This window comes from Centruroides sculpturatus, unplaced genomic scaffold, assembly GCF_000671375.1.
Source record: "Centruroides sculpturatus isolate CEXI.00-Female unplaced genomic scaffold, Cexi_2.0 scaffold625, whole genome shotgun sequence".
Taxonomy (NCBI): Eukaryota; Metazoa; Arthropoda; class Arachnida; order Scorpiones; family Buthidae; genus Centruroides; species Centruroides sculpturatus.
In genome coordinates this window covers 340,292-352,294 of record NW_019384830.1, presented here as the reverse complement: position 1 = coordinate 352,294, position 12,003 = coordinate 340,292, and the positions used below count along the sequence as shown (strand labels likewise).

Genomic DNA, 12,003 nt, shown 5'->3' with positions numbered 1-12,003 from the left:
ACATAACTTTATTTCCCCCAAACATATTTATGTAGCTAAAATTAGTTTTAACTAATGTTAAAAGTTAAAACTAGTTTTATCTAAAATCAAAACATGTACAGCAGTAAATTAACTAGACAAAACCCGTTTTGTCTAGTTAAAACTAGATTTTACTGCTAGTCAAAAATGAATTTGAGTTAAAACTAGTTTTAGCTAGACAAAACGGGTTGTAACAAAAACATTCAGTATAAACTAGTTTCAACTAGTTAAAACGCGTTCTAACTAAAAACGGGTTTTGACTGTAACATATATACAGAGTAGAGCCTCGATTATCCGACTCAATTGCGGACTGGGGTTGGTCGGATAATTGAAAAGGCGGATAACCGAAAAGTATGAAAAAATCCATTATTAGTGTAGTATATTATTATTTCCCATGTAATTAGTATATTAGTATATCGCTATTAACCTACTTCGCGTTGAATTTTCATTGATGTTAAGCCTAACAAAAGTTTTTTAAAATAATAATCGTCACTATTGTATCGTTAAAAATTAGAAAATTAAGCTTCGTTTAAATACTGGCTCCTTTTCATGGTCGGATGAGTGTTGCCAGCTAAAACACGTAAAAATAATATTAANGGTCGCTTGGTAAAATATCTATCCAAAGAGGTTTGGCTTTGCCTACTTTTTAAAATGTTTCTAAAATGACTTAGGCAAATGTCATAATAATGACATTTGCCTAAGTCATTTTAGAAACATTTTACGAGCAGCAATATGGCCAGTATGAATCTTTTCGGGATGTTTCTGATAAAATCAGTCACTTTCAAGATTTCCTTTATTGAGCGAGATCCTTCCATGATAAAGCAAACACGCGGACTGAGACCAATGAACAGAAGTGAATAAAAAAATGGCACTGCAAACTAACGTAACATCGTATGGTGAGTTTTTGTTCGTATCGTGGAGCAAAAATATGTTCGAATTTCATGTCGTATCCTGAAAATTTCGTATGCCGGGGCGTTCATATCCTGAGGTACCACCTGTATTTTTAAGATATTACTTTACATAATAACAAAATAGAGTATAATTTCAACTTAAAATAATAATTTTTTAAATTTGATATATTGCTGTAGTTTACTTAATCTACTATTTTCTTTCTTCAAATGTTTTCAGTCTTTCCAAATTTTTCTATTGTTTTTTTTTAAATATCTTATTTACTTGCATATAAAACGATCTTGCATATAGGACAAGGTGTGACTTTAAAGATCAAAATAAAGAAAATTATATTTCTTAATACAATACTAATTTAATTCATTTAATCACAAATAAAATATCAAATGCACATATTAAGGTAAACAATCATGTTTTCTTGATGCTATCACCTTTTGTCTACTTGGACTTGCCCTCCAAAGCTTTGTTACAATTTTCCTCTTTTTCACTCTCACTCCACAAAGCATTGTTCTCTGATTTGTTGAGTTAATATGAAATGCAGTATTTCCTGAATGACTTTGTTATCAGCTCTTGAGAAATGCTTTTCCATGCACATGATACCCACATAGCAAAACCAACAGATTATAATGCACATAACTAAAAAAAGTTTATTTTTAATGATTCAGAATGTGCAATGTGATTCATTAAAAATACCAATCAACAACTATGAAATAACTACATTTATAATCATTGCTAAGTGACCAGCTACTTTCGTATCATCTCTTTGAAAGTAATATTCACCTTGACCTCAATAGCACCCTGCTATAATGGCAGCATGAACTATATACAGTTCACAAAAATTATTGCAAAAAGCACAAAGAATCCTTTGCTCGTGTATATAGGACGGCTTAGGTTTTTGAAGCAGTGAAAAATGAATAAAAACCTCGTCTTATATGCGAGTAAATATGGTAACTTGTATATGATGATTAAAATAACTTTAATATTATAGGCTATTTATGCAAAAAAGTTTTTAGAAATTATAGAGTAGTAGAACTGAGAATAAATTTCAAACATTTGTTTTTAGTAGTTTGATTTGAGGAAAAAATTGGGAAAATTTTAAAATATTGTTTTTTTATCAGTGATAATTTCTATATTATGTTGCCTTTTTTATTTATATTAAATCTCAAGTTACTAATGATTTTATTTCAACAGGAAATTTCGTTGTGATTGTGGCAACAGTAGATTTCCAAATAGCCGTTGTCGTCTGTATCCAGTAAGCATTTCTTTTTTAATTTGAATATAAATAAATTTAAACATGTCTAACTTCTTACTCTTTTCAAAGGATAAAGAGCCAACAAATATTAATAACAAATATAATCAGAACTTTTGTGGCAAATACTGCATTTGTGCTAGGCCTTATCCAGATCCTGAAGATGATGTATGTTTAAATCAACTTATTCTATTTATTTTATTGTAGAACTATAACAAAAATTTATATAGTCTATTATAAAGTTAAGAAAAATTTATGAAATTTAGTAATTTGAAGTTAATAAAATAGAATTTTTTTTTAATGTAGAAGTATAANAAAATTTTTTTGTAATTTTAATCTTTTATTTCACTTATTAAAAATTTTAAAAATTCATATATGATTGACTTATCTTTAAATGATAAAGAGAATTCTTGCATTAAGTGGATTTTGCCATTGCCCTGGCAAAATACCATTGTGACAACATTAATCTTCATGAGATAAAGGAAACAAAAATTTTACCAGAATTCTTTAAATTGAACTGTAAGTTACCTTCACAGCCCCCAAGAAATAACCCGTTTCCAATAATGATTTTATTATTTACATTGAAAAGTGTAAAAAGCAAAGTGGTATTGTAATAAATGTTCCATTTTGAGTAGAATAGATTTTTCTCCTAGTAAGCAAAGATGGGTTTAACCTCCAATTTGTAGAGCAATTCAAATATCTGGTTTTATTGGATCATTCTTCTGTACTCAGAAAATAATAGTTAGTTTAAGGATGCTCACCCCTTTAAATGGAATGGATGTGGTCCCATGCAAACACATGCAACTTTGCATATCAGGGTGCATACAGTGATCCCAGGTTTGGCTACTTTGTGCCAAATTTACTCCTTTTTTTATTCTTTCGACACCAAAAAATATTTTGTACTTTTTCAAACAATCGTCAATAGAAAAAAAAAATCAGATTTCTTTTAGCTTTGTTCTGTTTAACCACTCTAAAATACTGCTCTACACTTAAATGTCAAATATTGTCTCCTCCTCGTTTTGTTTGATTTGAAAATCTTTTAGATCATTAATGTATTTTTGTAAAATTTTTTCTCTACGTTATAGGAATTTCCGTTATAGGAAATGTATTTTTGTAAATTAATTCAAATATTATAATTTAGAGATTTTAATTGCCTGTTAATCCTAAACTCCATAAATTATAAGATGACCCGAAAATCATTAATACAAATTTTCGATAAAGTGAACTAACTACTGTTCCCCTAGCAGTTTATATTAATGAGTGACTGTATTATATATAATGTAATATAGTGCATAAATATACATATCTTAATTTGAAGAGAAATACAAGATATAAATTTAACAATTTAATAGTTATTAAGATTCTTACAAAAAAAGAAATTTTGCTAAACATTGTTGTCCAAAAGTTTAGGTAAATTTCAAAAATCATTGAAAAAATTTTTTAATGGCTAATTGTGCTTCCATTATTTTTAATAACATCAAGCACAAGTTTGGCATTGAATTCACAAGGGTTTGTAGCAATTCTGGTTTCAAATTATATCATGAATCCTCAATTGCACATTTAAGTTCTGTAACATTGGAAAACTGACAAACACCTGCATACACCTGTCTTGCCATGATTCTCCATAAGTTTTGTATTGGTTTAGGTCAGAACCTGTTGCAGGCCATTTCATAACATTCACATTTTGATTCTGAAGCAATTGTTTGGTTGAATTTGAACAATGAATGGGAGTGTTGTCCTGTTGAAATGTCCAATTTGGACCACCTGTCATTTCTGCTATAGGAAGATGATGATGATCTAAAATGTCTTAATGTTTTGAAGTCTGACATCCAAAAATAAATGCTAGACTGGAAATTCTATTGAATCCAAATGCTTTCCACACCATTAGAGAGCCACCACTTTGTTTACTGTAAAACACTGTCTTCTTTTCTCAGATTATGCCAGTAGTAATTTCAGCCATCAGAACCATTAAGTTCCATTTTTTTTTCATTACTGAAGAAGGTACTTAACCATTCATCTTTCTACTTCATGTAGCTTTTGGCCCATTTCAGTCTTGCTTTAAGATGTTCAGGTTTGAGATGTTGTTTTTTTACACATTCTTGTTAGTTTAATGCAGTGTTTTTCAACCTTCTTGAATAGCGACCCCTTTACAAGTTAAAAAATTCTGGCGACCCCCCTAGGGCCATATTAAAACTATATCAGTGATTTTAAAAACTATGTATTTAATTTTCTCTCTGTTGAGACAAATTATTGTTGATTAAAGTGAAAATTTCAGAAAAATCGACAATAACTTAACACACACAAAGTATGAAACTTCCTTTAATTATAACATTCGGCACAGGAAGATGTTGACCTTTTTTTTTTGTTTAGGATCAGAATTTTCAGCTTCTACATTTCTACTTTTTATTTCTTTTTGCAGATCAGCTCAACACTTTTTCCACTATCATTTTCTGGGGTGGGCCGTAATTCTCGCTGAAATTGTAGTTTTTTTTAATGTAGTGTAGGACCTGCAAACACTTGTCTTTTTCTTTTATCCGCGACCCCCCCGTGTAAGGCTTCGCGACCCCTTTGGGGGTCGCGACCCACAGGTTGAAAAACACTGGTTTAATGTAAGGATGTTTACATATTCTGTGCACAGTATTTTTACAAATATTTAAGTTAGACTCTCTTAAAACATGTCTAACTGATAAATTTTGTCTAGATACCAGTCTTTCATCTGTAGGCAATGATACTTTAGGTTGATTTGAACGTGTTGCTTGTTTAAAATTTTCATTTCTTGCGAAAACTTTATATATTCCTGACCTATTTTGCTTGAAATTTCAATTACTGAATGTCCACTTGCTTTCACTCTCCAAATATCAGTTATTTCTGAAGAAAATTGATTATCTTTTGAGCATCTTGATTTTTTTTCATTATTTCTTTGTTAATTCCAAAAATAACCATTATAAAAATGTGATTTTACTAGATTTTATTGTTAGTCATAACTGATGTCATTCATTATGAATTTGTGTAGTAATTTGCTTAGAAACAAATAAAATATTATTACTATCTAAACTTTTTGGACAGCAAAATCTAACAAAATTTCTATTATATTCTATTCTAAGCAATTTAATAACTATTAAATTTTTTAATTTATTATTTTAATGATATGTATTATGATGCATTGTGACCTCATTTGTCTTATTAAATCAATCAAATGTTCAGTATTTCAAAAGTTTTTCATGAAAAATCATTTTACCTAAACTTTTGGGATAACCTTATAAATATAAGGACATTAAAAAATAAATTTATTGAAAAGAAAAGACAAGTATTTCATAAAGAACCAAGTAACATTTGATTGTTTTAATAAATTGATAAAATAAAAATAAGACACCAAACTATGGAAGAGAATTATGTTAGAAGAAATATTGTATATTATATTAAGGTAAGATATATATTTTTTTATTTAATTAATTCCCCCCAAAGTTTGTCAATGGCATTTTTACTATGATGATTTTTCTACATAAAATCATATAAAGAACATTTTTCTTCAATTAAAACAATTAACATTTCTACATCTATCTTTATATCAATTACACACGCAATTATAAGCTATATATAGAAAGCATCTATTCAGTTAGAAGTGCATGCACACAAGAAAATGTTTGCCTCTTGATCAAGTATTGGTGTTTGCGTGCCCAACAGGTTTAAGCATACTAAAACTTGTATAATCATGTCCACAAGGAACTACTTTTCCTGAGTATAAACATCTTTATACAAAACATTTTGTTGAAAAGTTTTAATCTTGATCTACAGGGTCCATACAGACCTGGAAAGTCAGGAAATAAGATTTTAGCAGAAAAAGTCAGGGAATTGCAAGTACTACCTAATCCATCTATTGCTCACTTCTTTTTGATCTGAATGTCTTTAAATTTGGTTCGGTATTGGGGGGTCTTTGAAATCTGGAGCAACCAAAAGAATGGCAAGATATTGTCACACTTAGATCATCATTTATAGTTACAAGATATAACAATTTAAATTTTGTTGGATAGGTTTGTCTATTTAAAATGTTGGATAGTGGGGCTGTATGGGGAGGGGTAGCGGTTGCACATGAACATTGAAAATGGCAATGCCATGCAAGGTTTAGGCAGTGAAACTTTGGATCACAAAAGAGATAGAATGTTGAAATTAGTGTTGATTTGTACAGAATGACAGGCTTTACAATATTATTTAGCAATAATCTATATATATAAAAATGAATGTGTGTGTGTATCTGTCCTTCATGCATTACCATACCGTTTATCCGATTGGCGTGAAACTTTGGGAAGTTGTTTAATATACTCCAGCGAAGGTTTGTGGCATAGTACGATTGCCATAAAACTTTGGAAAGATTTTTAATACACTCCCGCGAAGGTTTTTGGCATAGTACATTTATCCTACGATAGATGGCGCGCGTTTACACGAGCATTCGAGCACAGTGTGTCCGATCGATTTCAAATTGTGAAGACCATTTCCCCCTTCAAAAAATATTTCTATATATGCATTTGTGAACTGTTATTTACGATATTCATAATAATGTTTGTTTAATCACTTAATTTCAACTTTTTTTTTGCTAATTACGTATTCGCTCGAACTTTGTTAAAACTTTAACTGTATACCGAACAACAACCGAAGTTGTAGAAGGAAATTCGCCTATTTTACCGATCTAGGGATCCCCTTTTCCAAATTTTAATATCATCTAATAATTTAAAAAGACAAATTACAATAAAACGGTTTATTATCCAACTATCAGAAATTTCACAACATGCCAAGGAAGAGAGGAAGGAGCAATTAAATAATTAAAATTATAAAGGATTTAAAAATATATATAAAAATGGGGAATATTGCGCTTCTGACAATCGACGCGTGCGTGTGGGCTAAATTTGGAGAATCCGTGCTTCTCGCATGGACAACTGTATGTGGCCGGCTCACACGTCGAAAAATCTTCCGATTTATTCGTGTACGCACCAGACGGAAAAACAAAAAATATCGTGTATCCACAAGCGCTCCAATAAATAAATAGAATTGAAACGACACTTTGAAATGTTTTCCCGATGGAAATTAATAATAATAATAAGTTTCAATAAAAATAATAAAATGTAAATTGAATTTTATCATAACGAGTTTGCTTGAATTTCCTTTCTTCTGAGATCGCAGCAATGTGCGATGGGTAAGCTAGTAACTGATAAAATAGAATTTTTAAAGTTAAGATGATACTTATCAGCTTAACTGCAAGTTGAAGGAAATATTCATAATGTCAAAGAAATTGCAAAGGAAATATGAACAGAAATGTAAGGCATGTATATTATTGGAATAAAAAATTTTAAAGGAATCAGAAAAGCCCAAAATGACTAATGCTGAATGATACAGATTATATAATGTGTGTAAGAAAACAGTGTTTCAACTCCTACATGAATACTTTGAGTGCGCTTCCTTTTGAACTGATAGATATCGACTTTGAATATGAAAACTATCAAGGCTTCATTAATTTACATCTTATTCTTTCTCTAATAATGCAAAGACTGATCATGCCTTAAACAATTGCAATTGTGTTCCATACACAACCCTTCTAATTTTTATGATCCGCATGACATTTGGTTGATTGTAGTCTGGGTGATGATGAAATGCCCAGATCATCCATGATCCATTGATTTCTGACAAGCAAATTAGAAAAATGCCCCAAGAAATCAATACCAATGTTCTCTTGGGGTGGAATTGGTATAAACTACTTGAGATAGATATTTCTGACATTGACATTTCATACAAGCTCAGATGTATCACTTTATGTACTGATTCATTCCTTTCCAATGATGATTCTTTGATATGTGTTGTGTGGGCATATCTAAAGTAGTCAACTATTGGATTGTCATGATAATCTTTTGGACTCTCCCTCCTTAAGGATTGTATGTTATGAGATACTAGGTGGTCCCAAGGGATTGTAAATCTGCTTGTTAAGATACTGTTTAATATACAAAAATGTTGATGATTATCGGTATCATTCATAATCTGTTCAATCATTGGATCTATTTGTTGGTAATGTTGCCAGTCAGTGGAGATGGTTATACTAATTATCTCCTTAGATGTTTGTATTATTTTTTCTTTTTTAGTCCAAGATGTTTGCAGCTGGACTTAAGAAATAATCATCATCACAGTATTTAAGAAATAATTCTTTAAATTTTGTAATCCTGCATTTGCAAGTATATGAAAATGTTCCTGGTAATTCAATGATCCAAAAATAGAATTTAAACTTTATTTTATCTGGCTGATTGCATATGATTATTTCTGTGGCTGCAGGGTCTATGAAACAAAAAGGAGGAATCTCAAAGATTTTTAAGTTAGCATAGGATGGCAATTGATTACCACTGAAATGGACACTTGTAAGCATATTCCCAAAACTTCCTAATGGACCAAATGATTGCCAAGCATCTCCTTTCTTTTGTTGAGTTTTCTTACTTTGTTAATATACAATTGGCATAGGCTATTACTACAAGTCAGTCTCTCTGAAACTGATCCAGAATTGTGGTCAGGTTATAGCCATTTGTGTCAGTGTGTGATTTGATTGGCACTTTGTGGTCATAATGGTCTAAAATGAGTTATAGTTACAGCTAATCTTAATCTTTCAAATGCTTCTTGCTATTCATGTTTTGTGGCATTGGAGGCAAAATCTGTGTATTAGTCCCTAATGCCATAACACCTTGTTGTGGAATTGATATGCTAGGACTTGTCAAGATGATAGTCCAGTTTTGCCCAGACATCTGTTATCAACTGCATCCACATCAAGCATTTGTAATATGTATATGAAATTTAACCTATCCGATGTTGAAATTTTTGTCTGTTGCCTGTGACACCATGTTGAATTTTTGTCAATGTTAAGCCTAAAATTTTTTTTAAAATAATAATCGTGTTTATTGTGTCATTAAAAATTATTTTTTTAATAATTTTTGATTACTCAGGATGTATTTTCTTCATAATTTGAAGTTTAGACTATGTACAAAAAGTCAAAAATAACTTTTGAGTCCATCTTCATCCCTTATACACTACCACTGAAGTAACAGTCTTAAAAAAATGTTTTGAAGAAATCTTATACACAGGTAAAAATTGGTAAAAATTTCACAAGGTTAAAAAAGATCAAGTGTCAGCCTTTCATTTTAGGTTTCTGACACTTTTACAATTAAAAACCACAAAGAAATTNGGTTAACATTATTTTCCTTGTGCACGTATGCACATTATTTTATATTTTATTGTAAATTTATAAAATATTAAAAATTCGTATTAAATTATTCAAGTTATAATTTAAAGTTGTATATTGTGAAATATAATTAAAATCTTTTCAAATATTATTATCTATACTCTCAATATCTAAATACTTTTCACTTGTTTATTTAACTACATTCAAAATTTCCGACGTTGTGCATTTTTTTATTAAATTATTTACACATTTTAGAATATGTTGCAGAATATAATTCGCATGCAGATAAAGAAAAAACGCATAGTGTTTTAATGTTTCGGGTTCTCAACTGATTAATTCATAATCACTTGAAATTAATCAAAACATATTTCCCAACTAAGTTTTATTTGAGACGTTATTTACTGCAATTTATAGAAAATTGTAGACTTTTAAACTCTTATTATCTGTGTTTACTTACTCTCGAAAACGAGTCGGATAAGTGTAAATGGAGCCAAAGTATGGAAAGAATAGGGACGGTAAGCTTAGTTTAACTATACAAGAACTTCCTGTTTGCACAGGAAGTCACGCTATTTTAATTCAAATATTTTTCCTGGAAGCTGTTAGATGACCGCTATAACTTTGTTATTACCAAAATAAATATTATACACAGGGAAAAGACACTGCTAGTTTAATGTGAATACCATATATTTAAAATAAATAAAAATCTGAACCTGAAGTTTAAACCATGTTACAATAAATAATTTTTCTGTTTGTATACTGGCACAATGAAGTCACCTTCTTTATCGACACTTGGCAAGTTTTCAATTTTTATTCAGTTACCTAACTGAATAAAGATTGAAAACTTGCCAAGTGTCGATAAAGAAGGTGACTTCCTTGTGCCAGTATACAAACATAAATAACAACACGGTTTCGATAACAACAACAAAATTTCTCTGTTATCATGAATATAAAAATCGTAATGTACAGTATTCGCATATGTAGGCTATTCTACCGTTAAACAAAAGCAAAACTTTATAATTCTTTTTTTTAATATTCTTTATTATAGCCGCGAACGTAAAAAAAGCTTTAATAATAAAGTGGAGTATTTTTCGAGTATAAACATAAATTATATGTAAGAATGTGTTTAATCCATAGCACTGTTAATACACAAAATTACGAATATTTGTGATTAAGTAGACTCTTGATTTTGGTATAGATGAAGACTGGACCTGATTAGATCTAGTCTGCATCTGTAAGTACTTCGAATATTACGCAAGACTGCAATTTTATTGTTTTTTTTTCAAGCTTGCAGCAATTTTATACGAATAAGGATGAAGTTAAGCAAATGAAGGTCAACTTTATATATATTAATTTTTAATTTCATTAAAGAATTGTTCTGTAATTCATAAAAAAAAAAATCCAGATAATGTGCTGAACATAAGTAACATTTGAAAACATACAGTATACTTTAAATTTTGAAAAAGTACTAGAAGTCTGTGCCATTTTCTGATAATGTGTAGCTTTTGTGAATCATATGTATACAGTATTTCTGGAAAATAAATGATATATTTGTATGCACATGAATCATTAGGATTGTTGATTTTGTGTAATAACATGCTTGTTAACATTTTTGCAGATTTTTCAGTTAATCTTAACATAGTATAGTCAATGTATTGTCTTCAGACTGAATAAAGCGTACACATAAACAAATTGGAAGCATACAACAGAATGTGTTGGTATGGTACAAAATATACAGCAATGTATGCCATGTTCAATCTCAAATAAATTACTGAATTTTGTGAAAATCTAAACATTTGATAATCTAGCACTATTCTGGTTTTGTAGATGCTGGATTAATGAACTTCTACTGTAATTGAATTGCTGAATATTGAATCAGTTACAATGAAAAATGAAGTTAATGAATTTGGCATTACAATATTTTACTTTTGATTATGTATCTCAGTGGGATCAGGTTACTCTTCTAGCTAATGAAAAATTTTGGAATTTTCCGGCGATTACACAAAAAAATCTAAAATTTCAAAAAATCAAACTTTTTAAGCTATATATGATTGTCAAAGTTTTACCCTCACAGAATGCCACATTTATCCAAGCAATCAATTAAACACTATAAACCAATTTTTTTAAGATCATTAATTTGTTTTGCATTATTTTAAATTATAATGTTTCCTTTTATGTTACCATTGATTATAAATGATATTTTTGAAAAAGTTAATAAAAAAATAATTATTTAATGAATATACATATGTACTGTACATATATAACTGATGTTGTATGTAAAGAATTATTATAAATTACGACACGTAAAGAGTATTACAAAGCAACATAAAATGAAGAGATTCTATAAGAGAGACAATACAGGTATACCTCGCCTTACGTTGGTAATTGGTTCCAGGAAAACGACTTAAGTCGAAAAACGACGTAAGTCGAATTTACTTGTCTCCGAATCTGCTTGTCACTAGACTAAACTATAAATTACTATTCCCAGTTCTGTATTTTATTTATTAATGCATTTTTAATAATAAATGGTTAATAAGAATCTATTTTAAGCTTACAAACAAATAAATTTTAGTTTTTAATAGAGTACAGAAAAAAGTAATCTAAATTTACGAATGCATGTACTGTA

At 29.6% G+C, this 12,003-nt stretch overlaps 1 protein-coding gene across 1 annotated transcript in view; it reads left to right on the top strand.

Moving 5' to 3' along the window:
• The window catches only part of LOC111630090 (putative E3 ubiquitin-protein ligase UBR7), a 55,727-nt gene that overhangs the window by 4,247 nt on the left and 39,477 nt on the right, over positions 1–12,003 (top strand). The window contains exons 2-3 of the mRNA XM_023374110.1: positions 2,116–2,176; positions 2,246–2,341. Of these exons, the coding sequence (XP_023229878.1) occupies positions 2,116–2,176; positions 2,246–2,341 (157 nt within the window). The remainder of the gene's footprint in view (positions 1–2,115; positions 2,177–2,245; positions 2,342–12,003) is intronic.